At 45.2% G+C, this 27434-nt stretch overlaps 1 protein-coding gene across 8 annotated transcripts in view; it reads left to right on the top strand.

Moving 5' to 3' along the window:
- Window positions 1-563: 563 nt before the first annotated feature.
- The window catches only part of PPP1R12B (protein phosphatase 1 regulatory subunit 12B), a 125616-nt gene continuing 98745 nt past the window's right edge, over window positions 564-27434 (top strand). For 2 of the 8 annotated variants that reach the window (XM_075776197.1, XM_075776203.1), the window contains exon 1: window positions 567-1052. In XM_075776197.1, the coding sequence (XP_075632312.1) occupies window positions 765-1052 (288 nt within the window). In that variant the 5' untranslated portion in view covers window positions 567-764. Of the gene's footprint in view, window positions 1053-27434 lie in introns of all 8 variants that reach the window. The other 6 variants (XM_075776198.1, XM_075776201.1, XM_075776200.1 and 3 more) reach the window with 6 other exon arrangements.

Below are 27434 nucleotides of genomic sequence, written 5' to 3' on the forward strand. Positions count from 1 at the left end.
GGGCCTGCAAGACGGAGACCCGCCGGCTGCGGTGGCGGCGTCCCGGTGGGTCTCTGCTCCTCGCCTCGCAGCTCCCCGAACTGGTGCCGCCTTAACACCGGCTCGCCTTCGCCTGGGCTCTGGGTTTAATTATGGGAAAAACTGGAAACCGCCTCTCCGGAAGCTCAGCATCCTGCTGGCCGCCTCAGGGGCACCTGCCCGGGCGGGAGTGGCAGGTCCGGCCCGATTTCCCTGACAGACGGGGCTCCCTCCTGCGCCAGCCATTGCTCCTCACCCTCCCCCGACCCCCGCAGCCGCCTCGTCCCCACCGGCACCGCGGGCTGCCCCAGCCCTCCCCGGCCCGCAGGCGGGGGCACGGCGCCAGTTCCTCCCGCCACGCACAGCAGCCCCACTGGGCAGGCGGGACGCCGGGCTGAGGAGCAGGAGCGGGGGCGACGCGGTTGGCAGGGCGCAGCGATGGCGGCCGGGCGGGAAGGAAGGCGGGCGGGGCCGCTCTGGGCGCGGGGGCCGCTGGGAAATGCAGTCCGGGTCGCGCCCAGGTGCGGCGGAGCGCGGGGGCCGCCGGGAACCGCGTCCGCCCCGCGGGCAGGTGCGGCGCCGCCCGCGGGAACTACATGTCCCGGGGTGCCGCGGGGCGCGGGTGGCGCGGGCGCGGCGGCGGCGGCGGCGGCGGCGGGGGCGTTGCGAAGATGGCGGCGGGGGCGCTGCGCCCCGCTCCTGGCTGAGGCGCGGCGCGCTCCCTGCGCCTCAGTGCGGCGGCGGCGATGTCGGAGCCGGAGCACCTGGGCGGGAAGCGGGCCGAGTCGGCGCGGCTGCGGCGGGCCGAGCAGCTGAGGCGCTGGAAGGGCTCTCTGACAGAACAGGAGCCGGTGGCGGCGGGGGGCGGCCGGGGCCGGTACCGCGGCGCCGGGGGGTCTCGCGTCCGTTTCGAGGAGGGCGCCGTCTTCTTGGCCGCCTGCTCCAGCGGGGACACCGAGGAGGTGAAGCGTCTGCTGGGCCGCGGCGCCCGCATCAACACCACCAACGTGGACGGGCTGACAGCCCTGCACCAGGTACCGGCAGCCCGGGCTGAGGCGAGCAGGGGGGAGCTGGGCCCGGGGGGAGCGGCCCGGCCCGGCGGTCCCTTCCCTTCGCCGGTCGCCCAGCGAGGGAGGGGATCCGGGCAGTGGGTTGCTGTGCCCGCGGCTCTCGGCCCCGGAGCAGGGGGGACCCGCGAGAGGCAGAGCGGTACCTGCGGCACCGGCGGTGGGTTGTTTATAAACAAAGCGATGACAGAAAGCTTTGATCTGAGCCGCGTCCTGCATATTTAGTGTGTGTCTGAGGCAAAGACCTAGTTGGGAGGGGAGGGTAGTAGCATATTCCAGTCGAGCAGCTTGATGTACCGAGTTCTCACAGGGATATTAAGTAGCTTAATTAGCAAAATAAAGCGTTGGGCTGGCAGAGCTGCGAGCCTGGCTAAGTGGCCAGTGTATTAATGTTTGGAAAACTTCTGACTTTGTGCTTGGAGTCCGCTGAAATAGCAGGAGTACTTGGAAAATTTCCCGTGGGGGGTGCAGTTTTTGCAAGGTCAGAAGCGTCTCCTCGGCTCCTGTGTTTGTGTGGTATCAGAGTTGCCTTGAAACTCCCCAGACTGCTCTTTGCTGGCAACCTTTACAGAGTCCAGAGTGCCCCCGCATCTCAGATAAGCGACGTAGGTTCTACTCGTGTTTACCCAAATGTGCTGAAGATCATACCAAAGTGGTGGCAGAAGTTATTTTCAAAGGGATAAAGCCTTGCTTGCCCAGAAACTTGTGCCATGTTTCATCTGTAGCTTTTGCTGTCGTTGTGTAAATGAACAGGAATGTAAGGGAGCATGCGAAATCATTACCCTTTAATATAGGGAAACCTGTTGCTATCGAAGACTGATTCAGAATTTAGCCGGGCATGTGAAATCGGCATCCCAGATTGTTGCATCTGGTCAGTGAAATGAATGTGTTGAATCCCAGCCAGCCTCAGGAAGAAAATTTTCTTAGCTCAAGATCTCGTAGATTAAGCATGTAGCGTAGCGACGGGACCAGGGAAAAGCAGCACAGTCCAGGAATAACATCTGGAAATAATGTGTTTGTAGAGAATAATGCTTTAATAGCACAAATAGCAGGTCAATAATTGAGTTGATTAGACTTTCTTCTTTGCGGGGCTGGTATTATTGCACTGAAGTATCTGGGATGTTGAAAAGCTCGATTCACAGGCTCGCTTGCTCATGGCTGTCAGTGAACAAGGGGCAGTGATATTTATTCGTTTTGTTCTGGAGTTCCAAAAATAAGTTGTGAAGCAAAGAGCATGGGAGCTTATGGACCGTCAGGTTGAATAAGACTTCAGTTGGCAAGGTAGTGAACTTTGTAATGGCTCGGCTTTGGAGCTTTTTGATATAGCAGTAACAAATAAGTTGTGCTGTTTAAGTAATCTCCAATGCAGTGTGTATGCATTTAGTATCAGGTAAATAAGTAATCATATAGACACAGGTAAGAGCCAGTTACTGAAGAGCTGGTTATTGAAAGCATTTTGACAAGCAAGAAGGGTGAATCTAAGGTAGACAAAAGTACGGTAGAGTCAGGATGACTTCATGAGGGCTTTCCAGCCAGGATTGGTTATCATCTCTTCAGAAGGACCTGGGTACCTTGCTGGTGCACGTAATGTGACGCTTGGCCAGAAGTGTATCGTGAAGTGCATCAGTCTCGTCAGACAATGGGCGATTATCTCTGCAAGGTCAAAGTTCTTTAATATACGACAAACCCTATATTGACAGGCAGGCTGCAAATACAATTCTGTGTATGTAAAGAATTGTGTCTTAGGAGCTAAGTGTCGGGTAACGTTGAACAGTAACACCTAGAGCTTGATACTTGGAAGAGCTTTTAGATGAGTGAGTAGTCAAGCAGATGTTAGCTGTTCAAACAAGTCTCTTACATGAAGTGTTTTCTTCAGAAACTTGACAGGAAGAGAGGTTAACCTTACTTTGAATTTAATAAAAGCTTTATTGCAGTATTAACATTTTCTCATTTGCATATCTCGGACAACACCGAAGAGTGCTGAGACGTTCTTGCATGCCCAAATGGCACAAGCACTGATTTGTTAGGAGTTTTGTTGTGCATGTGTATCTTGAGTCTGTAAATCTGTATCAGATGAAAATGTGTATTATTGTGAAGAGGTTGTTATGAATTCCTTATAGTTGAACGTTTGTTTTCAAACAAAATATATTTGTTTTCATGTTACTTGGGGAATGATACTGTCTATGGTAAAGTGTTGGCTGAGGTCCAGTTAGCTGGAGGGTCCCCAGAGTGCTGGTTGACAAATGAAACAAATGTAGTACATGTGAGGATTTTTTAATAACTTCTCTTATTATTAGAATTGTAACATTACGAGATACAGGGCAGATGGTAGTGACCACCTCCATTCGTTTAATACTTGTAAAACCAAATGGCCATGCAGTGAGGAAGGGAAATCCTACGCATTGAAAAGAGTTTGCTTTGTTGAAGGAAAAAGTGGGTAAAATTTTTTTCTGTGGTTAAAGAACTTCACGTAAAGTGAGCCTTGCTCTATACATGCAAATGTCTTTAGGTAATGGCAGGGTTAACAATGTCAGTTGACTTAGTTTGTCAGAGTCGACATCTGCTCCTACAAAACCGAAGGCCAATCTTAAAAATTGAGTTAGTTTGAAGCGCACCCAGGCCCCAAATGTTGCGTGGCCTTTAACAAAGGTAAAATCACCCTTTCTCTAGTATCTGGGCCGTGATGACTAAGAACTATTGAGTACTTTCTTGCTGGGTGAGAAGCTGTCTTTGCTATTTATAACTATGAAGCTGTATTTCAAAAATAACTTTTTAAATTACAGGTGGTGTTTCTGAGCCTCCAGCTTGTGTCGTCCTCCTCTTTGGAGGCATCAGGTGCAGCATAAACCTACACCACAGGCCAGTGTCTGTTATCTGTATTGTGGCTTCAGTTATACGTGTATCTCTACCCCAGTGTCTGCTAAATGCTTCTGGATGAACATCAATCCCATATTTTCAGTCATTAACTTATTTCATTGAATACAGTGTATTTTTGGCAATGGTTTTGTGTCTAACGTGGAATGGAAAGGGAGATATTAACTAAATGCGAGTGGACATGTAGAAATCATCAAGGAAACAGCTACCAGTAGCTGAAACGAACTATTGGTCACAGTTGAACTTCTTTGGTGTTTGCGCATGGTGGAAGTGGGCCTGAAATGCTCTCTCTTCCTCCTGAGCGACAGATGTAACTGAAGAATAAGCTTTTATGAAAATTGAGTCTTAAGGGAAAAAAAAATCTGATACTTCTAGTTGGGAAGGCATCTCCAAATGTAATAGGCAACGCTTGTTTGTCTTTAAGGACTGGTTCCCAAAGGATGACAACAGAGAAGATTGTTTATCCTTTGTCTGCCCTTTGATTTACCTGCTGTTTCCCTTTTGCTTGTTCCATGGAGAAGCGAGTTGCTCATGAAATAACTCCTGAGTTTCTGTCATTTACAATACTTAAAGTAGCTCGGCACTTGCTTTTGACTTATTTTCAGGTGCTGGGCACTTGGGGTAGTTCAGAAGCTGCTTCATGAAAAGTCAGGTGCTTTGCACGGTGATTCTGGATTAAATAGCAGGGGCTGTAACTTCTCTGGCAGTTCTAGTTTAAGTTATTCCTCCTTCTGAGCCAGAGCTGTAAAGCTGCAGGCACGTCTAGTTGCTCTTCAGAGCTCGATAAAGTGGCACCCATGTTAAACTAAGCCTGGCCAATTTTTAGTTGCTGCTCAGCAAATTTGGCCCTGTACTCACTTTCAAATGTTGGGTGCGGTCCTAGGAAAGCAGGAGGCAGCAGAGTTTTCAGACTGTCCAAAAAACACAGCTGGGGGGTTAATAATGTGTTCAGACCACTGTCCCCAGTCCCAGCAGTCTGGAGACTGTTGGAAGAATCATCGAGGTGCTAACACCGGAACAAAATCCAGGAGACTGAGGGGAAGGAAGAGAGGATTCCTTTGTGGATTGGTGTATTTTTCTAGCTAGGACATCACTGCTAGAGATCCTGGAGCAAAGGGCTGGGACTGCAGCTGTGGCTGAGGCAGCCTGGGTTTGTTTTGCAGGATAACCGAGATAGATCCGACAGCCGTGACCCACACAGAGCGCTCATAGAGCAGCAGCATCTAGAAGTGTCTTAATCACTAAAGGTAAAAGCTAGCTTGTGCCTGAAATGTGACAACATAACACAACATACAGTGCCATGAAAACTCTTGAATGAAGCATTCAGGTACCACGTACATGTGTGTTTGGGGCATCTTTTTAAGGTGGTTTAGCTTCTGATCTTTTTGATGATAGTGTCGTACATCAGGCTGCATTGCCTAAATATACATTAATCTTAGGAAGAGAAGGTTATCTAGGGGGAGTCATACCTTTTCCACCGTGCTCTGCAAAGTTTCTTTCCAAAGGTGTGCTTCTGCCAATGAAGATAGAAGTTGCAAGCTGTTTGTACTGTATTTAACACCGCTCATCAAACTGAGATACGACACTGTAAAAAATAGGGCTTATCACTAGGGTAACTGAACTACTTTTTTGGGGGTTTCACTTATAAATGAGAATACAATAGTATGTACTCTGAATAAAGTGAGAAAGCTTGGAAGCTGCCAGGATTTTATTAGAGAAAGCTAGTTAAAATCTGAAGTGCTGTTTTATCAACCTAATGCTTTTTTCTTGCTTTTAGCTTACTCAGTCTCTTTTTTGGCTTGCTGTCTTGTCCCTGTGGGTTAGTTCAATTGTCTGTCCCTTGCATCTCTATTTCAAAACAGTCTCCTAAGTGGGCAGAATTAACTCTAGACTAAACAAACTAACCTTGAACTGAAATGAGTTAGAGCCTTGGAGAATTGCTGCTCCTTGCAGCAGATGGAGGAAGTCTTCCTTTGTTTTGGTTAAGGGCAGTTTCTCAATTGGTTAGTTAAGCTTCTGGAAAGTGAAGCCAACCACTCCACTCAGCTACTGGATGCTGGGAGGAAAGGTATTCTGGTTTAGTAAGTAGATGGATATTTGTGATGGGAAATGTGCATCTTCATTGTTTCCTTCCTCAGCCTCTGTTTATCCTGTCTAGTGATTAGATGAGTCAAGCTCTGTTGCTCCCCATAAACAGTGAGCAAGGGAACTGGCAGGATTTTCAGCTACAACTTCCTTTATGGCAGCAGCTAGAAGTGATGACCCTGGTCCCTTGGTGCCATCTGTGGAAACGTTCTCACCTCTACAGTGGTGCTGCTGGGCAGTCCAGAGCTCTGGCCCCACGTGGAAATCTCTGTTGGGAAGAGAAGGTATTTTAGGGAAAGCTTGTTAATACATGCTGAAAGCTTTCTGACTTCTGTAAATAAAATTCTTGAGCCTGCATTAGAGATGGAGACAAGTTCTTTAATGCTGCTTACTTGTCTGAATCAACACTGTTTGATAAGATTGAGAGCCAGCTCAGCAAAAAAATGCAGGAAGAGCAATGAATGCAGTGCCTGGAACGGTCCACTGTTCCAGAGCAGTGTCTTGCAGCTCCTGTTGGCATGGCTGAGACCTGCTGAAACATTAAAGGCGACATTTATGTGCAGAACTCTCTCAGCTGTAACCTAGATGAAACTACCATCGTCCTGGTATTATTTTTGCAATTTATGATGCCTCTTGCTTATTTTAACAGTGAGTGTTAGGGGCTGGGGGCTGTTGCTGTTACAAACAGGTTTAGAGACTTAGAATTCAGATTAGGTACTGTGTGGCTTGTGAGACATCTTAAGTAATGTGTGTTGTAATATACTGAGATAACAGCTGACTAATATTAAAATATTAGACTTTTGAGTCAGTATGCTAGCTCTCAGTTGAGGATTATTATATACCATAAGTCAAAAAGGCCTGTCAGACTCTGCATATTAGTTTTTAAGAAGGTTGGGAGAGGGGAATGTTATGTAAGTGGCTGTATATGTTGAGAGTTTTTCTTTCTTACTGTTGAATACAAACGAGGGCAGGGGGAAAGTTAAGTATTCTGAAACATCTGCTCTGCTTTTTAAAAAATTGTGTTTGTGCACAGGGCTGGGATAAAAATGGAACCAAAGAGAAACCCAGACCCTTTCAGGGGAATAGCAGCCCCCATCCTCCAGTTGCAAGCTCTCCAAACGAGTGAACTGTTTGACCTAGTGATAATGGTATGGCCCCAGCACCGCGAAGGTGCCCAGTATAAATCCTGGGATCTGAGTCTGCAGTTTATTTTCAGCTGTCCTTCTGAAGGGAGGTGCAACAGCTGTCCCTGCAATCTCCTTTATTGGGCTGCAGCAAGTCGATCTGCATGGGGATGGAAGGTGCAGGAGGAGGTGTTCAAAATGCCTTAGCAGGAAAATTTCAGTTTATAAGAATTTTGAGGGAATGATTTGGTAGGGATTTAGGTGCCTATTTTTACAGGGCTCACTGCAGCGGGAATGGATTTTAGAACAACTTGATGGTGAGTATAGTCCATGCAGGCCTGTGCAGAAGAATGTTTCAAGCTGCTGTCAATTTCTTGAAAAATCTGCCTGTGCTGTTGGAACTTTTCAGAGCATGACTGTGTGATGGAGCTCCAACCTGCACAGTTTATAGTGCCAGATTTTATTTCCTCTCTTCACTCCAGAGATGAATCTCTTACTGTGGTGGAACAGGCCTCTTTGAGAGTTGTAGAACAGGACTGTTCTTAAATACCTAATTCTTAAAATATGTTTTTCAGAGGACATTTGCTTTTCTGGATTCCCAGGCTAGTGAGAATGATATCCTGCACTGCTGACAGCTGAATCCTGAGCGTCAGGCCTCTCTCCTCATCAAGCTGTTGAAAATCATGAACGTCAAAATTCTTGATTCAAACACCTACACGGTTTTTCATGACAGCCTTCATTCGTAATAATTACAATGTACAGTACTTACAAATGACTGGTATTTTAGAAAATACATCTATGTGCACTCTTGTTAAATATTTTCATGTTAAATTTTTGAAAGATCAGTCTCCTTCCAGCTTTAGGCTCTCAGCTTAAATATAGTCTTTGCTCATCTGAAAATAATTGAAAATTCACTCTTAAAGAGTAAATGGTGTGATTTTTTTTTTTTTAATGCTGCTTTTTCTCAGTAGCTTGTTTCCTGTAGCTGAAAAAAATAGAACAGTCTTAACTTGTAAGAGTCTCCCTAGAAATGTTTCCATAATACAATAAGTTGACCTTGCAGAGGGACACAAGCAGTTTCAGCATTGCTTTTCCAGCATTCAGCCTTGCTCATAAATCTTTGTGAAGTGTACAGAATGCAGAATGACCACCTGCCATTACCCTTTTATGTGTCACTGCCTTTTCAGGGTAAAACTAAACCTGGCCCCTCTCTGATACTCTCAGCCGGAGCATTGATTTGCCACAGCGATGGCTCACCATCCATTTCTGGAATCTGTCTGAAGCCACCTCCTATTTATAATTTGTCATTCCTCACTGTCTTAGGCAGTTCATGCTATTTTGTTGCAAAGCTTTATGCTTTTTTACATCTGAAATCATGCGACAGCAACAACCCGTGGTATCAGGCCTTGTCTAAACGCAACTGCTGGTTTAGTGAGTGGTGACTCTAAAGTGATTTAGTGAACTGATGCAACTTTGTGCGTGGGCTTTGCTGGCCTAACCTGGCTTATGTCTCTTTAGTTTGGACTTGTAAATGTAATACCTTAACCCTAACGGATGTAAACCACCTTGAAGCTGGTAGGGCCCACAGATGGAGCTGCGCCCAATTAACCATACTGGTTTTGCGCTTGAATTGATGCACCCTGAAGTACTGCTGTGGTGCTTTCCTTCTGAAGTCAGAGTATGAAGCAGGGTTGCTCTTCCTCTTCCAGGATTTGAAGTCATATGAGTTGTCAGCCTTACCCAAAAAAATTATTAATTATGGATTGATCTTGAGTGACAACTTGATACTTCGTGCAAGACATGTTAATAGGGATTTCTCCCTTGGAAGATTGCTGGGGGAGATGAACTCTGACCCAGCAGGCTGTGAGTAATGGGTCTTGCTTTAATTGTTTTGGTATGGCCGGGACACTGCTCTGAGTTACGTAGTTAACAGAGACCCCGCCTCTGCCAGCAGAAATCATCAGAATAATTACCTTAAATACTGTTGTGGTTTTGGAAGTGCAATATTCTAAATTTTTATCTAAGAAGCCATTTTTCTAGCCCGTTTGCAGGAGTTTAACTGGCTAGCAAACACCACGCCCTTGCTTGAGTCTTTTAATGAACATCGCAAGCGATGATCGTACTGTTGGTATAATCTACACATTGCGTTAATGTAACAATTTCAGTTACCAAAAATGAATATGCTGGCAAAGATGCTTTCAAAGCAACTTGATGGCACAAGCAAAATACTGTGTTCTCGCCTATTACCACATGTTCCTTTTTTTGATGCAAGAGGTGGTTTTTAAGCAGTCTACAGCAAGTATTTCAAGCAGAATTATCAATACTGAGCTGAAATATCTCACTAGAGAAGGTTAGAAAGTGCTACTGACCTCCTTCCAAAGGAGGTAGCATCTAGGTTAAACTTTCAAAGCTGGTTTCATCACTTGTTGCTGGCTTTCAGTTCTTGTCTTCATGCTTCTTCACCGTGTTCTTAGGAAGCTGACTGAACTACACCGTGCTCCAGCCAGCTCAGCTTGCTGCGTGCTGATATTCCCATCAGTTCTGTTAGCTTTTAGGGGAATCTGTGTACCATGCACAAGCTTTGAAAGGTAGAACTTGTATTCAAAAGTACTATTTCAAAGACTTTTGAGAAGCAGAAAGTCAACGTTGTGTGTCAGAGTCTCTTCCAGACAGTTATATTGATAGTCCATAAAAGCAGTTATCCTGACTGCCTCTCATCTGTCTGCTCTGCCTCCCCCAGAACTTGGCGGGTCTTTGCAGATTCGCTTTACAGCCAGTTGCCCCAGTCTGTGTTGTTGCAAGGAGTTACTCTGTCCCAGGGGCAGGACTATTGCATTTGCCTTGGTTGAGTTTCACAAGCTCTCCATCAGGCCACTTCTCCAGCCTGTGTAGGTCCCTCTGAGAAGGATCTCCTGCCCCAGCCATGCCAACCAGTTTGATATCATGTGCAAACTTGAGAGTGCTCTTAGTCCCTTAATTGGTGTTAATCAAGTTTGTTAATAAAGACATTGAATTGTACTTGCACCAGTATTAATCCTGAGGGATCCCGCTGGTAATCGGCTGCCAGCTGGACTTTGTACGTCTGATCACCTTCTGAGCCTGCTATTCTACACAATTTGCTATCGCCTTATCCTTTGCTTCTGTAGCCCAGCTCTTGCCAGTCTGCCTATTAAGGATATTGTCAGAGACAGTGTCAAAGGTGTACCAGCACACTCGCTCTCCATCATCCACCCAGCCAGCCTGTCGTTGTGGAGAGCATCAAGCTGGACAAGATTTGCCACTGGTAAATCCATGCTGGCTGTCCCCAGTCACCACCACCTCCTGCATGTGGCTGGAAATAACTTTCAGGAGGACTTACTACATGGCCTTTCCAGGCACTGAGGTGGGACTGACAGGCCTGTAGTTGCTTGGATTCTTCTTACGTGACAGGTGGTGGTTGCGTGTCATCGGGAGCCTCCCTTTGTCACCACGACCTTTGAAAGATGATGGTGACTGCACTGACATCAGCCAGCTTCCCTCCTCAGCCTTGTCTGCATCCTGCCTGGTCCCAGAAGGGATCTGTGGCCATTCCTTCCCCTTTAGTCCCTGGGATGGGGCTCTGGCGCTGCACAACGTAACTAGCAGGTCCAGTCTGCTTTTCCCAGGAACCATTCTAGCTTGTTCCTTCTAGCCAGTCTTGTTGTACCAGATGCCAGCTGCAGCGCTTCCATAGTGTGCGCTGCATGAAACTTCAGTCTTACTTGCCTGTAGCTTTTTGCAGCGATTCAGACACTCGTGTGCACAGCAAACCGAACATTTCTAGGGCATTTGCCTGATTGCCTTATCTCCCTGATATTTTTTTTTTTTTCTCCTTCTAAAAAATTTTACATTTTAAGGTGAGGCCCCTGCCAGGAAGGAAACAGGAGGAGTTCTTTCTAGTTGACTTGTCTCTTAACTTCTTCAGAGTTCAGTCTTGCAGGAACACGGCTAGTGAGCAATTGCTGTCATCTCATACCTGCGATGCCTCCCCTACTTTTTGGTGCAAACTTGCACAATGACTTAACCAACTATTCAAAACTGCTTATCTGTCAGCACCAGTTCAGTTTTAAGGCATGTCGTGACCTCTTTTCTTCAGGAGTAGACGCGCAATAAGAAGCACTGCCAGGTAGTATCTCCCAAGGGAGATGATGATTGTGGATTTCTATTTCTTACCACCGATTTGGTAAATGCTTCTTAACAATCTTGCAGTACAGACATCAATGGCTCTTAAGGCTAGGGGTATTCTTCTGTCTTTCCTGGCTGCCTTAATTTAACTAATGGGCCTAGCAATTGTCTTCCAGTTGCTGAAGAATGTTTCTCGCTGCTCTCATGTGCAGAATGGCTGACGCTGTAGGAAATGCTATAAAGGAAGCTGAACTGTCAGTTTTGGCTTGTGAGTCCACTTTAATGGAGCCCTTTTTACTTTCAGTCTAGCTACAAATTTAATCACCGCTGCGCTTCAAATATTAACTGTTACTCAGTGCCATCTGAGTGTGGGAAAGGGGGGCAGGACGTGCTAGGGTATGGATTAGGCTCTGTGGAGGGGGATGAGTAGCGGTAGTTGTTGTAGCCAGCCCATGAGTGATGCCTGCTCCCTCCCTTGGACCATGCTGAATAGCCTCTGGCTGGGAGGAGAGGGAACTGGTGAGAAACTAGCACTGTGTGACAGCTTGTTGCTCTGTATTCCTCTCGCTAGTCCTGGGTGGGGATCTGACTCCTGTTCGTTTGCTGTTCCTGGGCAGTTCCACCTTGTGCTGGCTGCTCCGGCATCCCTGAGGTGTGTGTGCTGCTCCGGGGCAGCCTGGACGCTTTCTGGACCAAAGTGCTGCTCCAGGGGTTTGGACTGCCCCGGCACTACTGAGCTTGTCTCCACTCCTGTCACTTGCCCACCCACTGCCATTTATTTCCCAGACCCTCTGTCACTTAGCTTCTCTCAGTCTAATTAATCTGGGGGGAAAGCTGCCAGGCAATGAGTCCCCTGTCCCCTGCAGCTTCAGAGCCGCGCTTTTCATCCACGTACCATCCCCAGTGTGAGGTGAGCTGCGTCTGAGATACTGGGTGTGCTAGACCTCTGTGCAAAGGTTCACTACGGGTGCCTTCCAGCTTCAGGTAAGGTTATCCGCACCTTTCCTCCTCGAGTTTACATCCCTTCCCTCTTCACACGGGTGTTCCTTGGTCTCTCCTCTCTTCTACATGGAACTAGAAGATGGAATATATTTAGAGAGGTGGGTGTGTGAGGGGGAGTGTATTTGCTGCAAACAAATATAACTTTTGCAAGCTTCTGCATATTGTATCTGTGGAACAGGGGAGCTTTCAATAAAGAAAATTGAAAAGTGATGATTTAGGAGAATTTAAATCCTAATTATTTCAAAATTGAAAGAATGATACATTGTTCCTTGTGAAATATCTTTTATATGGGGTGGCCTGTGTGCTTTCTCCTCTATATCATAAATCACTGTAACAAATACATGAACAGATATATGCTGTATTCAGGGAGCACACGGTATCTTTTTTGGGTTGGGTTTTTTTTCTTTTTTTCTGGGGAATATTGGGAGAGTCTGTCTTGGGTACAGCTCAACTAAATAGTTTCAAATGACAGATCTGTCCCAGTTTTGCCATTGTGTGCTAAACAGTTTTGAATGGCTTCTTAGTGATACTGTGTCTGCATACCTTCAGTCTTTCCTGTACAAAGATCTCTTAAAATCAAAAATACAATTTCAGCTTTCTGAGCTTTACCAGGCTGCAGTATTGACAAAAGAGGTTCCAGAACTGCTCAGACAAATCAAAAGTGTCGGGTCTTCAGCACCAGCTGGTGTTTGTTCAGGAGGAACTGGCATATGAAGTCACTAAGCTGTTATCCCTTGTGTATAACATATCACTTAAGCAACTACCAGAGGACCATCCCTGCAGCAGGACCATGTCAATGGAAGTGACAGTTCTCCGTGCAGTGCTGGTTCCTGAAAAGGTCTCTAGAAGAACCAGGGAAATGGTAAACCCAAAGGAGTTCACAGGCGAGCGGAGGGGAGAGATCTGGTTGAGGTGGTACGTTTGGATTTCCAAAATGCTTTTGACAAAGTTCATCTATGGGAGCCCTAAGAAACAAAGCTGTTGTGAAATAAAAAAAATCTTATCATTGATTAATTACTGTCTGAAAGAGCTAAACCAAAGGCTAGGAAAAAAAGATCAGTTTACAGGAGGAAGGGGAGTTACCCTGTGCATCTCCCCTGGAGTCTGTGCTGCTCTGCACACCCATATATGAGATGGAAAAGGGAGTAAAGAGTGAGGGAACAGTTTGGTGCTGCATAGTCAGGACAATAAAATGAAAGCTGGCAGTGAAGGGTTTCACAATACTGGTTAATTTGCTGATAAAAAGGCTTGGCAAAATTTGGTCAGTAATCTTTATGGGGAAATGGTAGATTCTAATCCATCTGTTACAAGGTGGAAAAGGTTTTCTGGGAATTTAATGTGAAAGCTTGGAAGTACTGCTAAAAAGCACATAAAACATTAGGAGTTATTAAGAAGGGAATGAATAATGTAAAAGTCATAAAGCCAGTGTAAGTTCATGTTGTGCCCATCTGTAGGTTAGTTTGCGTAGTCTTCTTTCAACCACATAAAATAAAATGTAGTCGATAGAAAGAGATACGGGAAGTAACACCAAGGTGATCAAAGTCATGGAGTGGTTTCTATACAAGGAAAGATCAAAACTGTTTATGATTCTTACTGGTGGAAAGTCCCAAGCACAGATACGATAGAGGTGTCCGAAATTATATGGAAGATATGATTAGGCATGTTTGCTTTTTCCCACAAGGAAGAATTAAAAGACATCAAAATTTTAAACCAAGTATTTTTCATCCAGTGTAAAATTCGGCTGTGGAACAGCTTAGGACATAGTTCATGCCAAAAGCTTAGATATGTTCAGAAACTGCTTGATGGGTAAATTCTAATTCTGTAAGTTAAGCTACAGATTGCCAGGCTCTAGGATGGTGTGGCAGGAAGATTCCCTCTATGATATAAAGAATAATTAAAAAGGCATTATTTATTACAGATTAGAGTCTAGAAGAGAAATGAGATATGAGAGAATTAACAAGGCCAGATGCCTTCTCAAATGTTAAAGCAATAGTTTTAAAATTAAAATCCAGCAATTTTTAGAAGACTAAGTAATACTATATTATATAAATGGTGGGCAATTATGCTTTATGTTTAATAGGCAATTTTACTGAATTTTTGGGTAATTTGCTGCAGTGGCATGAAGATTGTATTTCATACATCCTCTAACCTAGAAGAAAGAATATGTGTATGTATGGGATATTACCTTGCTAATCCACGAGTTTTTGAGCCTTTTTCTATTCCTGGCTTGCAGTAGCCTGAAATAATGTATCTGACTGAACACAGTATCTAGGTATTGCTGCAAAGGATGGATTTCATCTTTGCTTCGTGGTTTGCACTTGCCTTTCAATTCTTTCTTGGATGGCTGACAAACAGAATTTGACCTTTGCAGCCCTGAATGGTTTGTCTTTTAAATGGATATCACTTGAGTTATTCTGAACGAGCATTCCCTCACACTGAAAAAGATAAGTGGTAAATTTGTCTGTCTCTTGATGAGAGACTTCAGGACCGTGCCAACCTGTATGCCAGCAGAGCCAAGGTTTAAACTTCAGAGCATATTGCATGAGTTCTTCTTGATCCCTTATTAATAGCTGCTGTAGAAGGAGCCCTATGCTTATGGCCAAATATTGTCTTAGAGCTATTTTGAGTATTGGCTTGTCTTCAGCCTACAACTCGGTCCACAAAATCCATTCTTTTGCATTTAGTTTAGGTGCTGTTAATCTTTAAGAAAATTGTTCAACGTTGCAGGAAGCAAACAAGGAACGAAGAATTGATTGTAGTTGTTGGGAGGGAATCCGTGTGCTGACATTATGTCCAGCTTCCTGCAAATTGTGCTAGGGACTTAAAAATTCAAGCCCTGTCCAAAACAAGAACTGCTGCATTAGGGAAAACAAGACATTTTAATGTAATCTGATTCCAGGGTTATCTTTTAAAATACAATGTTATGGTGATGAAACCTTCAGAGTCTTGGAGGTTTGGGGATACCTGTTGACAACGCTACCAGATCTCTTATTTATTTATTTATTTAATTTGTTGCTGTGGCCTGGTCTCAGTTACTCTAACCACTCATCCCTTCTCCAGTCTATCTAAGCTGCTTTCCTAATTCTTTGACTTCTTTGAGCAGTGCTTTGATAGTTCTTCTGTTGTACAATGCCGAAAACTGCATCTCTTCCTCTACTGTTTGGGTTTTTGTCACTTGCTCTTTCTCAGCCCTGCCTGAGAAGGACCAACCCCTGCTGCCCCTCAGAGAGGACAGTCTGCTGCGGTTGTGGAGTTATGGCTGCGGGGCTGGAAGAGATCACAGATGACCTTCTGCTCCAGTCCTCTGCACTAAGGCACAGCCACGGTTATCAGAGCTTTTTCCAGAAGACAGTTAATTAATCTCTTCCTAAGCATCTTCAGGAAGAGCTGGCCTGTGCCTGCCCTGGAAGCATACTCCAGTGCCTGGCGAGCTGAGCAGTTTGGAAACTCTTCTCAGTGTTTGACCCAATTCTGCTTTCTTCCAAATGAAACCGAATTCTTTGTTCTCCTCTGATTGCAATTGCTTTCCCTTTCATAACAGCCTTCCCACTACTGGAAGACTGCTCTCCTCACACTTTTTTCTTTTTTTCTTTTACCTAGATACAGTAAAGCTGGTTTTATTTAACCTTTCCAACTAGTTGATGTCTTCTAAACTTGCAGTGAGCCTTGCTGTTCTCCTCAGGGCTTCTTAGGAGTATGTTGCTTTCAAATTGAATGTGATACTTACGTGGAGATCTCTCCTGCCCAAGAATAATTTTCTTCAGTGCCTTACTAGCAGCAGTCGTCTGCAACGTATTCCAGAATAAGCTCTGCTTTCTTCTTCAGCAGCACCCCACTGAGTCATTAGCCAAGCCTTAATTACCCAGTGGGGACGGAGATGAGAGGATGGTAAAGCAAAATTAGAAGTAATGGTATAAATCATTAATGCTATAACAATATATTTAGTAAATGTTGCTTGGAAAGGCTAAGGCCCTAGGCACGCAGCGTGCTCTCGGCAGCGCAGGAGCTGTGGGAGCCGGCATGGTGCCTTGGCCGCGGTGGCCGAGACCTGGCAGGAGCTGAGCTGCCCTCGCAGGAATGAGACCTGTTGCGCAGCGGCATGGTGGTTGGGCTGCTTTCAGCCTGGCCTGTCTGGAGCAAATATGTAGTCAGTGATCCACTCTGATATGGTTTCCTTTTTGTCCTTGTTTTGCTTTGAGATGTCTCCCACCTAAGTGTAGGAATTTTCCCATTTCGCTTTGTTTTAAGAACATGTCAGGAACGCTTTGAGTCTGGCTTCTGTTCCCTGGAGCTCTCAACCTTCTCCACTTTGGTTTCATCTCACACCGGTAAAACATGATCTCTGTTTCTATGGTTTTGTTGAACAGGAGGAACCGAGCTGGACTTTATTAGTCTGTGCTGATGAGACTTTCAGACAGATGTTTACGCAGGCTCAAGGTTTTGCAGTCTGTGCTGACTGCCATGTTCTACGTACTGGTACAGCTGCGGTGGGTCGAGGTTACAGCAGAGTGCGGAGCAGATGTGGAGCGAGCATCCTGTTTTCCCCAAACCTTTTACAACGTGTTCTCATCTTTCTGAATTCTTCCTTAGCCAGTTGGGTTGGGTTTTGGTTCCCCCCTCCCCCCCCCCCCCCAAGCCTTGTTTGTTTCTTTAGTGCCCTACAAATAGTATAAACCATTTTTGTGATGCCACAGAAATCCATAAGAAATGCTTTTGGAAATTGGGGACAGTCGTTTGGTTTTCTTTTTTCCCATTTTTTTAAGTTAAGCTTTTTCTAATTCATATCTACAATATCTTTTAGTTGTGGAGACTAAAATTTCTTAAGATACTGAAAATCTAGTGCACTGTTACATAGGGGCCTAATGATATTTTCTGGTTTGTTTTGTTCCATTCCAAATAATTTCTAGAATTTGCTTTGATTTCTGAGCTTGGAGCTGATATTTTCCTACAGCTATTTGCTATAATCCTAAGAGCTTTTTCCTGAATGGCAGTAATAAGCTCAGAGCTTTTCATTTTGTTACATGACGTTAGGTGTATTTTTTGCCTGTGATTCACTTTACAGTTATCTGCATTGAATTTCATCTGCTGTTTTATCACCAGTTGCTCAGTTTTGTAAGATTCTTCAAGTTTGTCCTTTTCTTTACCCTCTTGAATAGTTTCATCAGCAAACTTTATCACCTCACTAATGACCTCCTCTTCCAGATCTGTTTATTTAATTTGGCAGCACAGACCTCAGGAAAGATTTCTGCAGAGATCTCCAGGAAGAAAATCTATTATGTAGTCTCGTCTCCCCTTCATGAAAACACATTTAATCGTACAAGGATCTTCCCTCTTGCTTGTGCAATTCAGTGTCTGTAGGAGCCTTGGCGAGGGGTCTGGTGAGAAGCCTTTGGGAAGTCGCTATGGGTTGGATCACCTGGATCTCCCTTGCCTCTGTGCTTATTTACCCTTCGAAGGACTCCAGTGGCTTTGTCATATGCCTTCCCTCTGTAAAAGCCTTGGTGGCTCTTTTCCAAACCATCACAATTTCCCATGCATCCGCTATTCTGCATTATACCATCTGCTAGTGTAACGCCAGCACCTTGTTCTTTGTGGGTTTGATAAGATCTCTCCTTTTTTATTCCAGGATTTTCCTCACTTCCCAGCAACTCCTCCTTTCTGTCTTCTCAGCCGTACATTGAGACACTTCCCACTTGTCCATTTGTCTGGTCCTACACATAGCCGTGATGTGATTTCCAGGAGTGAGACCTGACAAGTACTACTGTCCAGCTTTCTAACACAAGCCATTTTGTTTGTAGAGCCTCTCCTGGCTGCGTGTCTGTCATGCCTCCTGCAGGCAAGTCACCGCACAGTCCATGGTTCTCACCAACCTGTATGTACCTGTCTGCTTGATCACGAAATCACGTGCTCATGGCCTAGCTCTTGCTTCCAGCTGGGAACCCAGCCTGCAGCCAGGTGCACATCCGTGGTCTTGGGGACACGCAGTCATGTTCCCAGCAAGACAGACCCATCTGCAGGATTGTTCTCCCAACCACCAGCTCGCTGCTTCCTCCTGGGAGCTCATCCTTTGGAGCTGGCACGGAGATGGGCCCGCACCGTGATACCTCTGGAAGTCCTCCTGCACGATGCTCTTTGCTTCTCTTCCCTCTTCAGCAGAAATGAGGGAATCCACTCAGAAGTGAGACTGCTTCATGGCTCTGGCAGCTGGGCTTTGTCAACAAACCTTACCCTCTCTTAAATTTCTCCTGTTTACCATCCAGGTTATTGTAATTTGTTTCGGAGGATTGCCTGTGCCACCCACCTGCAAGGCAGAGTAATGCATAGGTGACACAGCGCAATAAACATGGAAATCACCATCCTCCGGCTGGACTTCCACTGGGTTTTGTTTTGCTTTAAGGATGAGTAATTGCTGCAGTTCACCTATAAGCCTTGTCGGTCTGCCTGGCTGCTGCTGCTGTAAGTGGTAGTTACAGAGGTGGAGAGCTTGCTTCCCCCCCCCCAACTCCTCCCTTTGCTGTGTGTGTTCGTTGCTCTGTCCATTTCTGGCTACGTCCTTTTTTCGGCATCTGCTAGCCAGGGCTGTGTGACACTCTAGAAGTCCTGACAGAGTGCTCAATCAGGAGTTCACGCTTGGCTTCCAGTATCTAAACCATGCAGGGCATGGCGTGACGTCGGAGCACGTAACTGGGTTTACGTTACTCTTATGAAAACAAAAGTTTCTGTCAGGTCTGCATTTCTTTGATCACAGAGACCATGGGTCTTGATTAGACTCAAAACATCATTAATGTCACTGGGGAAAGTTGATAGCTTAGTTGTGTCCGTCTTTCAAACTAGCAAGATATCTGGTGTCGTGCTCTGAGGAGAGTTCAGCACGTGGCAGCATCCTTAGTACGCTTACAGTGCTCAGTTACTCCATGAAAGCGTCCGTGCGAGGGTCTAGCAAGGAGCTGTCAGTCAAGCAGCACTTGTCCCTTTTCAGTGACCTTATTCTACAGATCGTTTTCTTTAATAGATCACTTGTTCCTGGTACCGTGCTTGCCACCACCTCTCTTTTTCCATGGGTGTCACCAGAACAGAGTCCCTGACCTCTGTTGGGGCTGCTGATGGCAGCGTGAGGGTGATATGCTCAGAAGCCATCACTGAATGATTTCATTACTGGTGGCCACGCCAAGATTTCCTTTAGTTTGTTTCCTGCAGGATTAAAAAAAATCCCAAAACAGCAAAGCCACTTTACTATGGATTCAGCAGCCCTAATAGTGTCAATTTGATTTTTTTCTCTTTTTTTCCTTGTTTTCCTGTGAATAAAGGCACGTTCAAATGAACTCTGCCTGAAAGTGTAGTTAATATTTGAAAAGTCATGCAAATCAGATTCTCAAACATGTATCAAGCACACGGCTTTTTCCAGTATTGGGAGTTCTTGAAAAGTTTGTTACTGAAGAGATGTGCAGACTCTGTGGTAGGGCTGTGAACCCCTGTATTCTCCTTCACCTGCCACTCTAACAGTGCCAGCCATAGTCCAGACCTCAAATTGCTGTGTTCAAATAGGGCTTTTTGCTTTGTTTTGAGAGAGTATATAGCTTAACCTCTGCTGTAATAGCAAATGATACCAAGGTTTCACAAGCATTTAAAAGAAAAGATTTCCTTAAAGCTGCACCGTTTTAAGTGCTGTCGCAAATCCAAGTGATTGCACCGGAAACAGAAACACTTGTGAAATCTTAGCATGATCCTGTCAGGGAGAAATGCGGAATCACTTTCTTTTTAGAAAGATTTCTTTATCCAGCACCCTCTTTGTCTGCTCCATCATTCGTTACGCTTCAAAGAAAATTCTGTGTCCTGTGATTGACGTGCTGCCTTTTCCTGCCGGGAGTGACGACGCTTTGTGGCGGTGGAGCCATGGTGGATACCAGCCTCTTGTTCAGGTAGCGGGCAGGAAGAATGGGAAAACTCAGAAAAAACACTTGTTTACTTGAACGTGAAGGCTCCGGTTGCCCAGGACTGGAAAATCACTGAGCAAGTTGCTCACCTCTCTGTCTAGTGATGTTTTTTGCTGAGTCCCTAGGAATACCATGGGATTGATACTCAGAGAGTATTTAGCCACCTAATCTTTAGCTGCAAAGAAGAAAATTTAACTTTTCCCAGGCACTGCAGGGTTGACAGAGTGAATAAACAGGATTATTGAGTGTATGTTTTTCTTTTTATAAACCAGCTTTTTTTTTTTTTTCTGGTCACAAAGATGAGATTCAGATCTTGAACCAAAGCCTGATGTGGCTGCAAGACAATGATGTGCACGAAAAACAAGGGCCTAATATTCTGCTTCTGAATAAACTGTCTATGAATCCACCAAAGGAATTTCCTCTTTCTTCTCGTTTGCAGTCGTGTTGGTGTTTCTGCGTATAGCCACTGTTCTCAGCGTCTTCGCCCTTACTTGGTGCTAATTGGGCACTTCTTGGCATTTGCAGGAGCTCACGGTACTTCCCCTACACGAGCTTTGGTGTCTCTAAGGAAGAGCTGGTTTCTGTGAAAGCGATACTACCCCTGGAGTGCCTTTGTTGCTTTCTCTGCCGAAAAACCAGTTTTTCCCTGGGCCATGTGCAGCGTGAGCAGTCTGTCCTGACATAAGCGAGATGTCCAAGTGACTGGTTATGCGGCAGCTTAAGATGATCTCAGTCCTGCCCTTCCTGCTGCTCTTGTCGTATGCTTTTCATACCAGTGTAAGTGCTTGCCTGGTCCCACTGTGAGCCTGTCTAGCTCCTGGATCTGTGTGGTGGGGTATCAAATGAGCATCAATGCCCCTTGCTGAGGGAGAGGGTCTGCTGGCCGGGTGGAAGGCAGCCCTACTTCAGCCAGCGGAGCCTGCTGCAAAATCCTACCATGGGAGAGACTGAAGAAAGCCTGAAGTCACCAGCGGAGATTTTGGGTAACACAAATCTCATCTTTAGTTTGCCGAGTTGGAGCTAAAATCACTTGCAACTGTTTTTCCACATCTGTGACCAGTTAGGAGAAGACCCAGAGAGATTCCTTCCGTAGAAGACTGCTGGAGAACAGAGTGGTCCTGCCATGCCTTCCTACCCCATCTCGCCCTTCTAGCAGGTATGGTGCAAATGGAGTAACCTTGCCAAGTGGGCCGAAAAGTGAATTATTTATTTTTTCCCCATTATTGACAAGGTTAGTCTTCATTTGGCATTGGCCTTACCACGCTGCGCTGCAACCTTCAGTGGCCGTTGAAGACAACGGAGCGAGCGTCAGCCATGGGCTGCAGGAGACCACGGTAGTTTGGCTGAAGCTGATCTAAGGTTGCATCATGAAAATTTAGAATATGTTTATGTAACATAGCTGATGGCAGAAACCTCATTGTAAAAGTGCCTTTAGGAACTGTGTTAAATAGGTACAGTATTACCGCGGGTGTAGCACCTGTAAAGCTGAAGAACAAGGGGGTTGTTGGCAGAACATTTCTTTGCTAAGCAAACCTGCAGTAGCTAAATTTCCATTTTCCACACAGGAGTGAAATGCTTGTGAGCTTTCTAATTATGAAATGTAGAGTTATTTCAGGCAGGAACTAAAATTTCAGTAATTTAAAGGCAAGATTTTATATATACTGGCTTGATCCAGTGCCAGAGAGCACTGGCTGAGTGGGAGAGAAATGACATGCTTAGTGGTCAGAATGACTAAACTGGTGAGACTTGAAAAGCTAATGCTGCTCTACACCATTAGAAAACTGGCAGTCCCTGCTTTTTAGTGACAGAAAGACTTTATTTTTAGTGTTGGCGGTTGATCAAGTACTGGACTTGTTTCAAGCTCTTCTCAGATGGTATAAAGAATTAGCCTCCAACTGCTGTTGAAATAATGGGTATTAAAAATTGGTTGGAATTAGAGGGATGAAGATGATGAAAAGGAAGGGAGTAAAATTATAATCTAGATTGGATTTTAAAGTCAGTCCCACATGGCCTGTCTCTAGTTTAGAGCTACGTGTTCTGGTCTGTGAATGCAAATGGGAAACCTGTCCATCGAGTGCAGAGGAAGAGCCCTATGGAAGTGGAAAATCACTGAATTGGGTCCTCTTTGAATGAGAGGTGAATTAGGCGTAAGTTGCTGGACACATGGGAGCACAAATAGTACACGGCTGGAGGGGTTGGCATAAGGGGTTGATGTGGCTCTTTGCATAGTGAAATACTTCTATTTGTGGTCCTTGCTGATCTTCCCAGATTTGCCAAAATGCTATTTGATTAGAAATGTTAAATGAGGGGCAAAAAGATGACAGTCCTGTGTACCTATGCCTGTCATCCTAGCAGAAGTAAAAGCAAAGCAATTTAACTTTCTTCCCATTTTCTTCCCATGTCAGCAACACAGAGTGTGTGAGTGTCCAACTGACCTTGTCTTTCTTTACAGTGGTGGTTCCTTTTTGTCCTGAAGAAGCAAAGTCGGAGGCTTTGGCATGCCGAGGGCTACCTCGGTGAAAGCAGATAACGTACCAGCCAGTGGTGAAGTGAAGCGTGGTGCTTCAGTGTTCACTGGCAGTGCCATTGCTGCATAGCTAAAGCAGAAGTCCTGATAATTATGAAGAATTTCACAGACATTTAGCTAAGCCAGCTATAGTCTAGTGCAGCAGATATTTACATCTACCTCCTTTTAAATAAATTGGTGTCCCTAGTGCACGTATGAAGGCGTGGAGAGTTTCAAAATGTGGCTTCTATTCAAAGCAGCTCTTCACCTGACATTTCGTGCTGCTATTTCATCTTGAAAATGCTATGTTCGTGAAAGAATTATGCCTTTGCACGTATTCCTCTCTTCCCTTGTGCTCTACTGGGTTTTTTGTTGTGCTAATCATCCTAAGAGATATGTTGTTGGTTTCTTTTGATGACTGGCGTGGATACTGCTGAGTACTTCTAGTTGTTGTGGGTTTTTTCCCAGTGGAAAAATCTGACATAATCCATATCTCTTCCTGCTTACATGAGAAGTATGACTCAACTGGTGTTAAAAAATGAAGCAACATAGCTAATTAATCAGAGAGAAAATGAATAATACCCTTTTTATCTCACTTGCCTCGCTCTCCCCCTGCTCTCTTTAAAACAGAATTTACCTCTTTCTGCTGGTTCTAATATGATTGTGTCAGAATTAGATTTTCACAATGATTTTAAAGCATAAAGATTTTAAAACTGAGTTGATGGTACAGAGGTGCCCATACAGGATATCGTAGCCATAAGCACACCCTAAAGCTGAGAAGGGAGAAGGGAAGGCGCAGAAGCTCCATGTTTTTGCAGGAGCAACAGTAAGAGCTGTTTGCTGTTCCCAAAATCACTGGTGAGTGTAATCTGTGCTGCTGCAGATACAGGATCACTTGAAAGTGGAATTTTTGGTAGTGCAGGTTCTGACAAATGCCCCCTTAAGAGTATAGCTGTGATCATGAGACACAATGGCAAGGTCATACCTTCCAGTGCTGACAGTCGCTGGTGGTGACAGTTGCAAGGCTATTTTGGGAGTGCTTTTCTCTTTGTTTTCTGTGAACTCCTCTCTCTGTGTTCCCAGATTTAACCCTGATGCTGTTCAGCTGTCATCGGGCTTGCCTTCATTTGTGGAGCGCTGGCTGGTTTGCAGTATATGTTGACATCATGTATTTACTCTTACTTTGCATTCAGTGGAAGATTGACTCCCTTCATCTCCCGGCTAACCTTGTTCCATGTATTTTAGACTTATGACAGGAGAACAGTAGAGAAGTAAGTCTTGCCATTTAATCCCTTTGACTGTGACCTATGTGTTAAGACAGCATGACTTAACTGGCCTGCTAATTCTTCCAGCCCAGTGTGTTAACAGTTAATGTTGCTGCTGGTATCAATGTCATCCTCTGGTTTGTAGTAACTCTTTAACCATTTCTAAATCTCCTCAAAAAGCTCTAGTTGCACTAATCATATGGTATAAGGTTGTGGTAAAGAAAACTGTCTCAAGCCTCAGGTTAAGGAGCAACCTGGTAGATCTTGGCTCTTTGAGGTTTCTCCTGAGACTGCTGGTAAGTCATTAAGGGTGGGATTCATCTCCTCCTGCTGTAAATGGGTTTATGCTGGTCGGCAGGCAGCAGGAAAGGACAGGTACTGTGAGGGTGATACATCCCACCTAGCTTAGACAGGCAACACCCTCCAGGTGCATGTATTTCTTTACACTTTGAAACTGTGGATGAAATAAATCTTGTGCAAGAAAAGGTGTGGGAACATATGGCTGGGACAGGAGGGACCCTGGCAACCTGGACTTAAACCTACTTAAGCTGTTGGGGGGGTCCCAGGTTGAATTCAAGACTGCATTTGCGTGCACACAGAGAATGTTCTGCTTTTAGTTTAGTGCTCTTTATGGTCTGTGTTCACTGCAGTAACTCTCTGGCTCTTCATTTAGCCCAAAGAAAATCTTTTAATCAGTTTGAGTGTGTTGCGGATCTGTCTGATCTTGTCAAAAATGGTCCCACTGGTAGCATTAGGAAGGGATGTGCTTGGGTCGTATGAACAAAACCCAATTTTGTTGCCCTATATCTAATGCAGAATCTTTTATAGCTCATGGGTGATGTAGTCTCTGCCACCCAAATGAGTCTAGGTCAGATTTCTAGCATGAGAACATCATTTGGGAGGAGAAAACTAGAGACTTGGGCAAATAAAGAATCTGAGTGATGGAGGTGAGTCAGTTCTGGATCAGAATGGCTGCAGACACATGGCACAAATGTGTGTGTACTAGTCCTTCCCCACCACCGTAAGGTCCCCTGGATTTACAAAGAATAAATATGAGTCTCTGTGTTTGTATCACAGAATCCTAGGCCGGTTTGGGTTGGAAGGGACCTTAAAGACCATCCAGTTCCAACCCCCTGCCATGGGCAGGGACACCCTCCACTAGACTAGGTTGCCCAAAGCCCCATCTTTTCTTTTTTTCTATTTAATTTTTTAAAGGAAAACTGAGGTATTTTATTTCATACAGAATCAGTTTCCTAGAAGCACTAATAGTCCTGTAGAGACCTTGCAAAGCTGAGAAGAGAGCCAGCCCTGCTGGAGAGGTCCTGGGCAGCAGTACCTGGGCACAGTCGGCATCGTGCCCTTGCTGCGAGGAAGGCCAGCCAGACCAGGGATGGCATCGCAGGGTGCAGCCCACGCGGAGGGGTGTGATCCTCTCACCTTTACTCAGCACTTGTGAGGCTGCATTCAGGTACTGCATCCAGACCGTGCCCCTAGAAGATAGATGTTGGTCCTATGTGTGTAGATCGATGCACAGGCATACGCATCCACAGCCTGGAAAGCTGGTGAGAATTCACTGCAGACCCTGCCTTGAGCAGGAGGCGTTAGATGGGAAGTGTCCTGAGGTCCTTTCTAACTGCAATGATTCAGTGGTACTTATGTTGCTGTTCTTTACCTGACCGGCACTGATGTGTGTTGAGAGCTGGGTGCTCGTTAAGCAATCGTAGATGGTTCCTGCTCTGAGGATCTCATTGTCTAAAATATAAACTGTTTCACCATGTGGAAGAATGGGGTGGCTTTCTGGGCAAACTGATGTATGGAGAAGGGTCCTGAAGATCAGGGCGAGAACGCCCTACCGTGAATGTAGGGTTGTACGGAAGAATCTCAGAGGTGTTTGTTAATACTTTGACTTAAGAGTTACAGAAATTGGGATCAGCAATGGAACAGAGGGAGATAAAGCATGTCAGGGGAGGGCTGGAGGTATAAAGAGCTTTGAAGATGGTATCAACACTTGATTTCTGGATTGGAGGAGAATCTGGTAAAATAATTAATAATGGGGGTTTTGTGAGCAATCTGCTTTACCAGCAGCATTTTGCACAGGCCAAGAGGTACCATGCTCCTGGGAGGCTCAAGAGATGAATACTGGAGTAATTAAGAAGAAATGAAACATGGCTTCGACTGGCCTGACATCTCTAATACTCAATTAAAAAAGACAGCACGTGTCTGACTAGCTAGTTTACGTATTGTATTTACACGTGACAAGTGGAGATGCCAAGTATGATTTCCATGTGGGAACCATGAGGTTTGCTACCTAAGAATCCCGACACAGTAGGATTATGAGATTTTCACTCTTCTGCACAGAGCACTCCCTGAGATAGGGTTCTGTCACAAGACTGATGTATTCACAGTAGAAACAGGTCAGACAGAAGCCAAACCAGCAGCCCTTTCTTCTTTTCCCTTCTTGCATCTTTCCTCCGCCTTGAGAAAATGCAGAGGGTTTTCTCTCTCAAATCTTGACCAATCAAGGAGGGAGCACCAGGGAATTAAATATAGCCAAAATTAAAACCATAGCAGTTATTACAGGTTTCCTGGCTGACTTCAGTTCCAAGCTCTTGTATGCACACTGCTGCTATTTTATTACATGATCATATGACACTGGGTGATGTGACATACTGTTTGTAAACTAAATATTTACTCAATGGGGCTGCATTTAGAAATGCAATATGTTCTCAGCCAAGTTCACCCTTGGTAGATGCGTTACTGTACGCAGTGCTTACCAAGTTCTGCAGGTAGACGGCAGCTGAAGTGCCCGTGCCACTAAGGAGCTGTAATTCGGAGATGTAGAGCTGAAATGCTGATGAGAAGTGTTCTGCCTGAAAACAGTTGCACTGTTGTTCATGTATTTATTATGTTAAACAACCATAATACTGGGTAAGTTGTGGAGAAAATAGTTGCCTTAATGTGAGTGCCTGTGACAGCACTGCTGATGTGCAGTTATTGCCACAGCTGTTGTGTTCTGGGTTTGTGACCACCCCCCTCTCACGCGTAGAGGCAAAAGGTGGGGGTTTCTCACTCGGCTGAGCCCAAGTAATATCTCAGACTTTGTCAGGTGGTTTAATTGCTCTCCTCCATGCTGTCCTGTATATAGTGGGAACGTAACACCAGTCATAGGCTGGGCATTTGCTAAATGCGATGCACGCCCTAGAAAGTGAGCAGCATTATACTGTTTACACCTTGTTGGAGCTCGATTCTTGGTCCTCTGAACCCTTCAGTCTCATCCCATCTGGCTCCTATTACTCCCTGATCTTCCTCTCTCTGTCCTGTGGGGGATGCCCAGGAGACATGCAAACCAAAAACCTTGGCAGTCAGTTAGGGCTGTTGTGTTGCTGATACTCATCAGAAGTTCGACGACGCTTATG

Source organism: Balearica regulorum, chromosome 25 (genome assembly GCF_011004875.1).
Source record: "Balearica regulorum gibbericeps isolate bBalReg1 chromosome 25, bBalReg1.pri, whole genome shotgun sequence".
Taxonomy (NCBI): Eukaryota; Metazoa; Chordata; class Aves; order Gruiformes; family Gruidae; genus Balearica; species Balearica regulorum.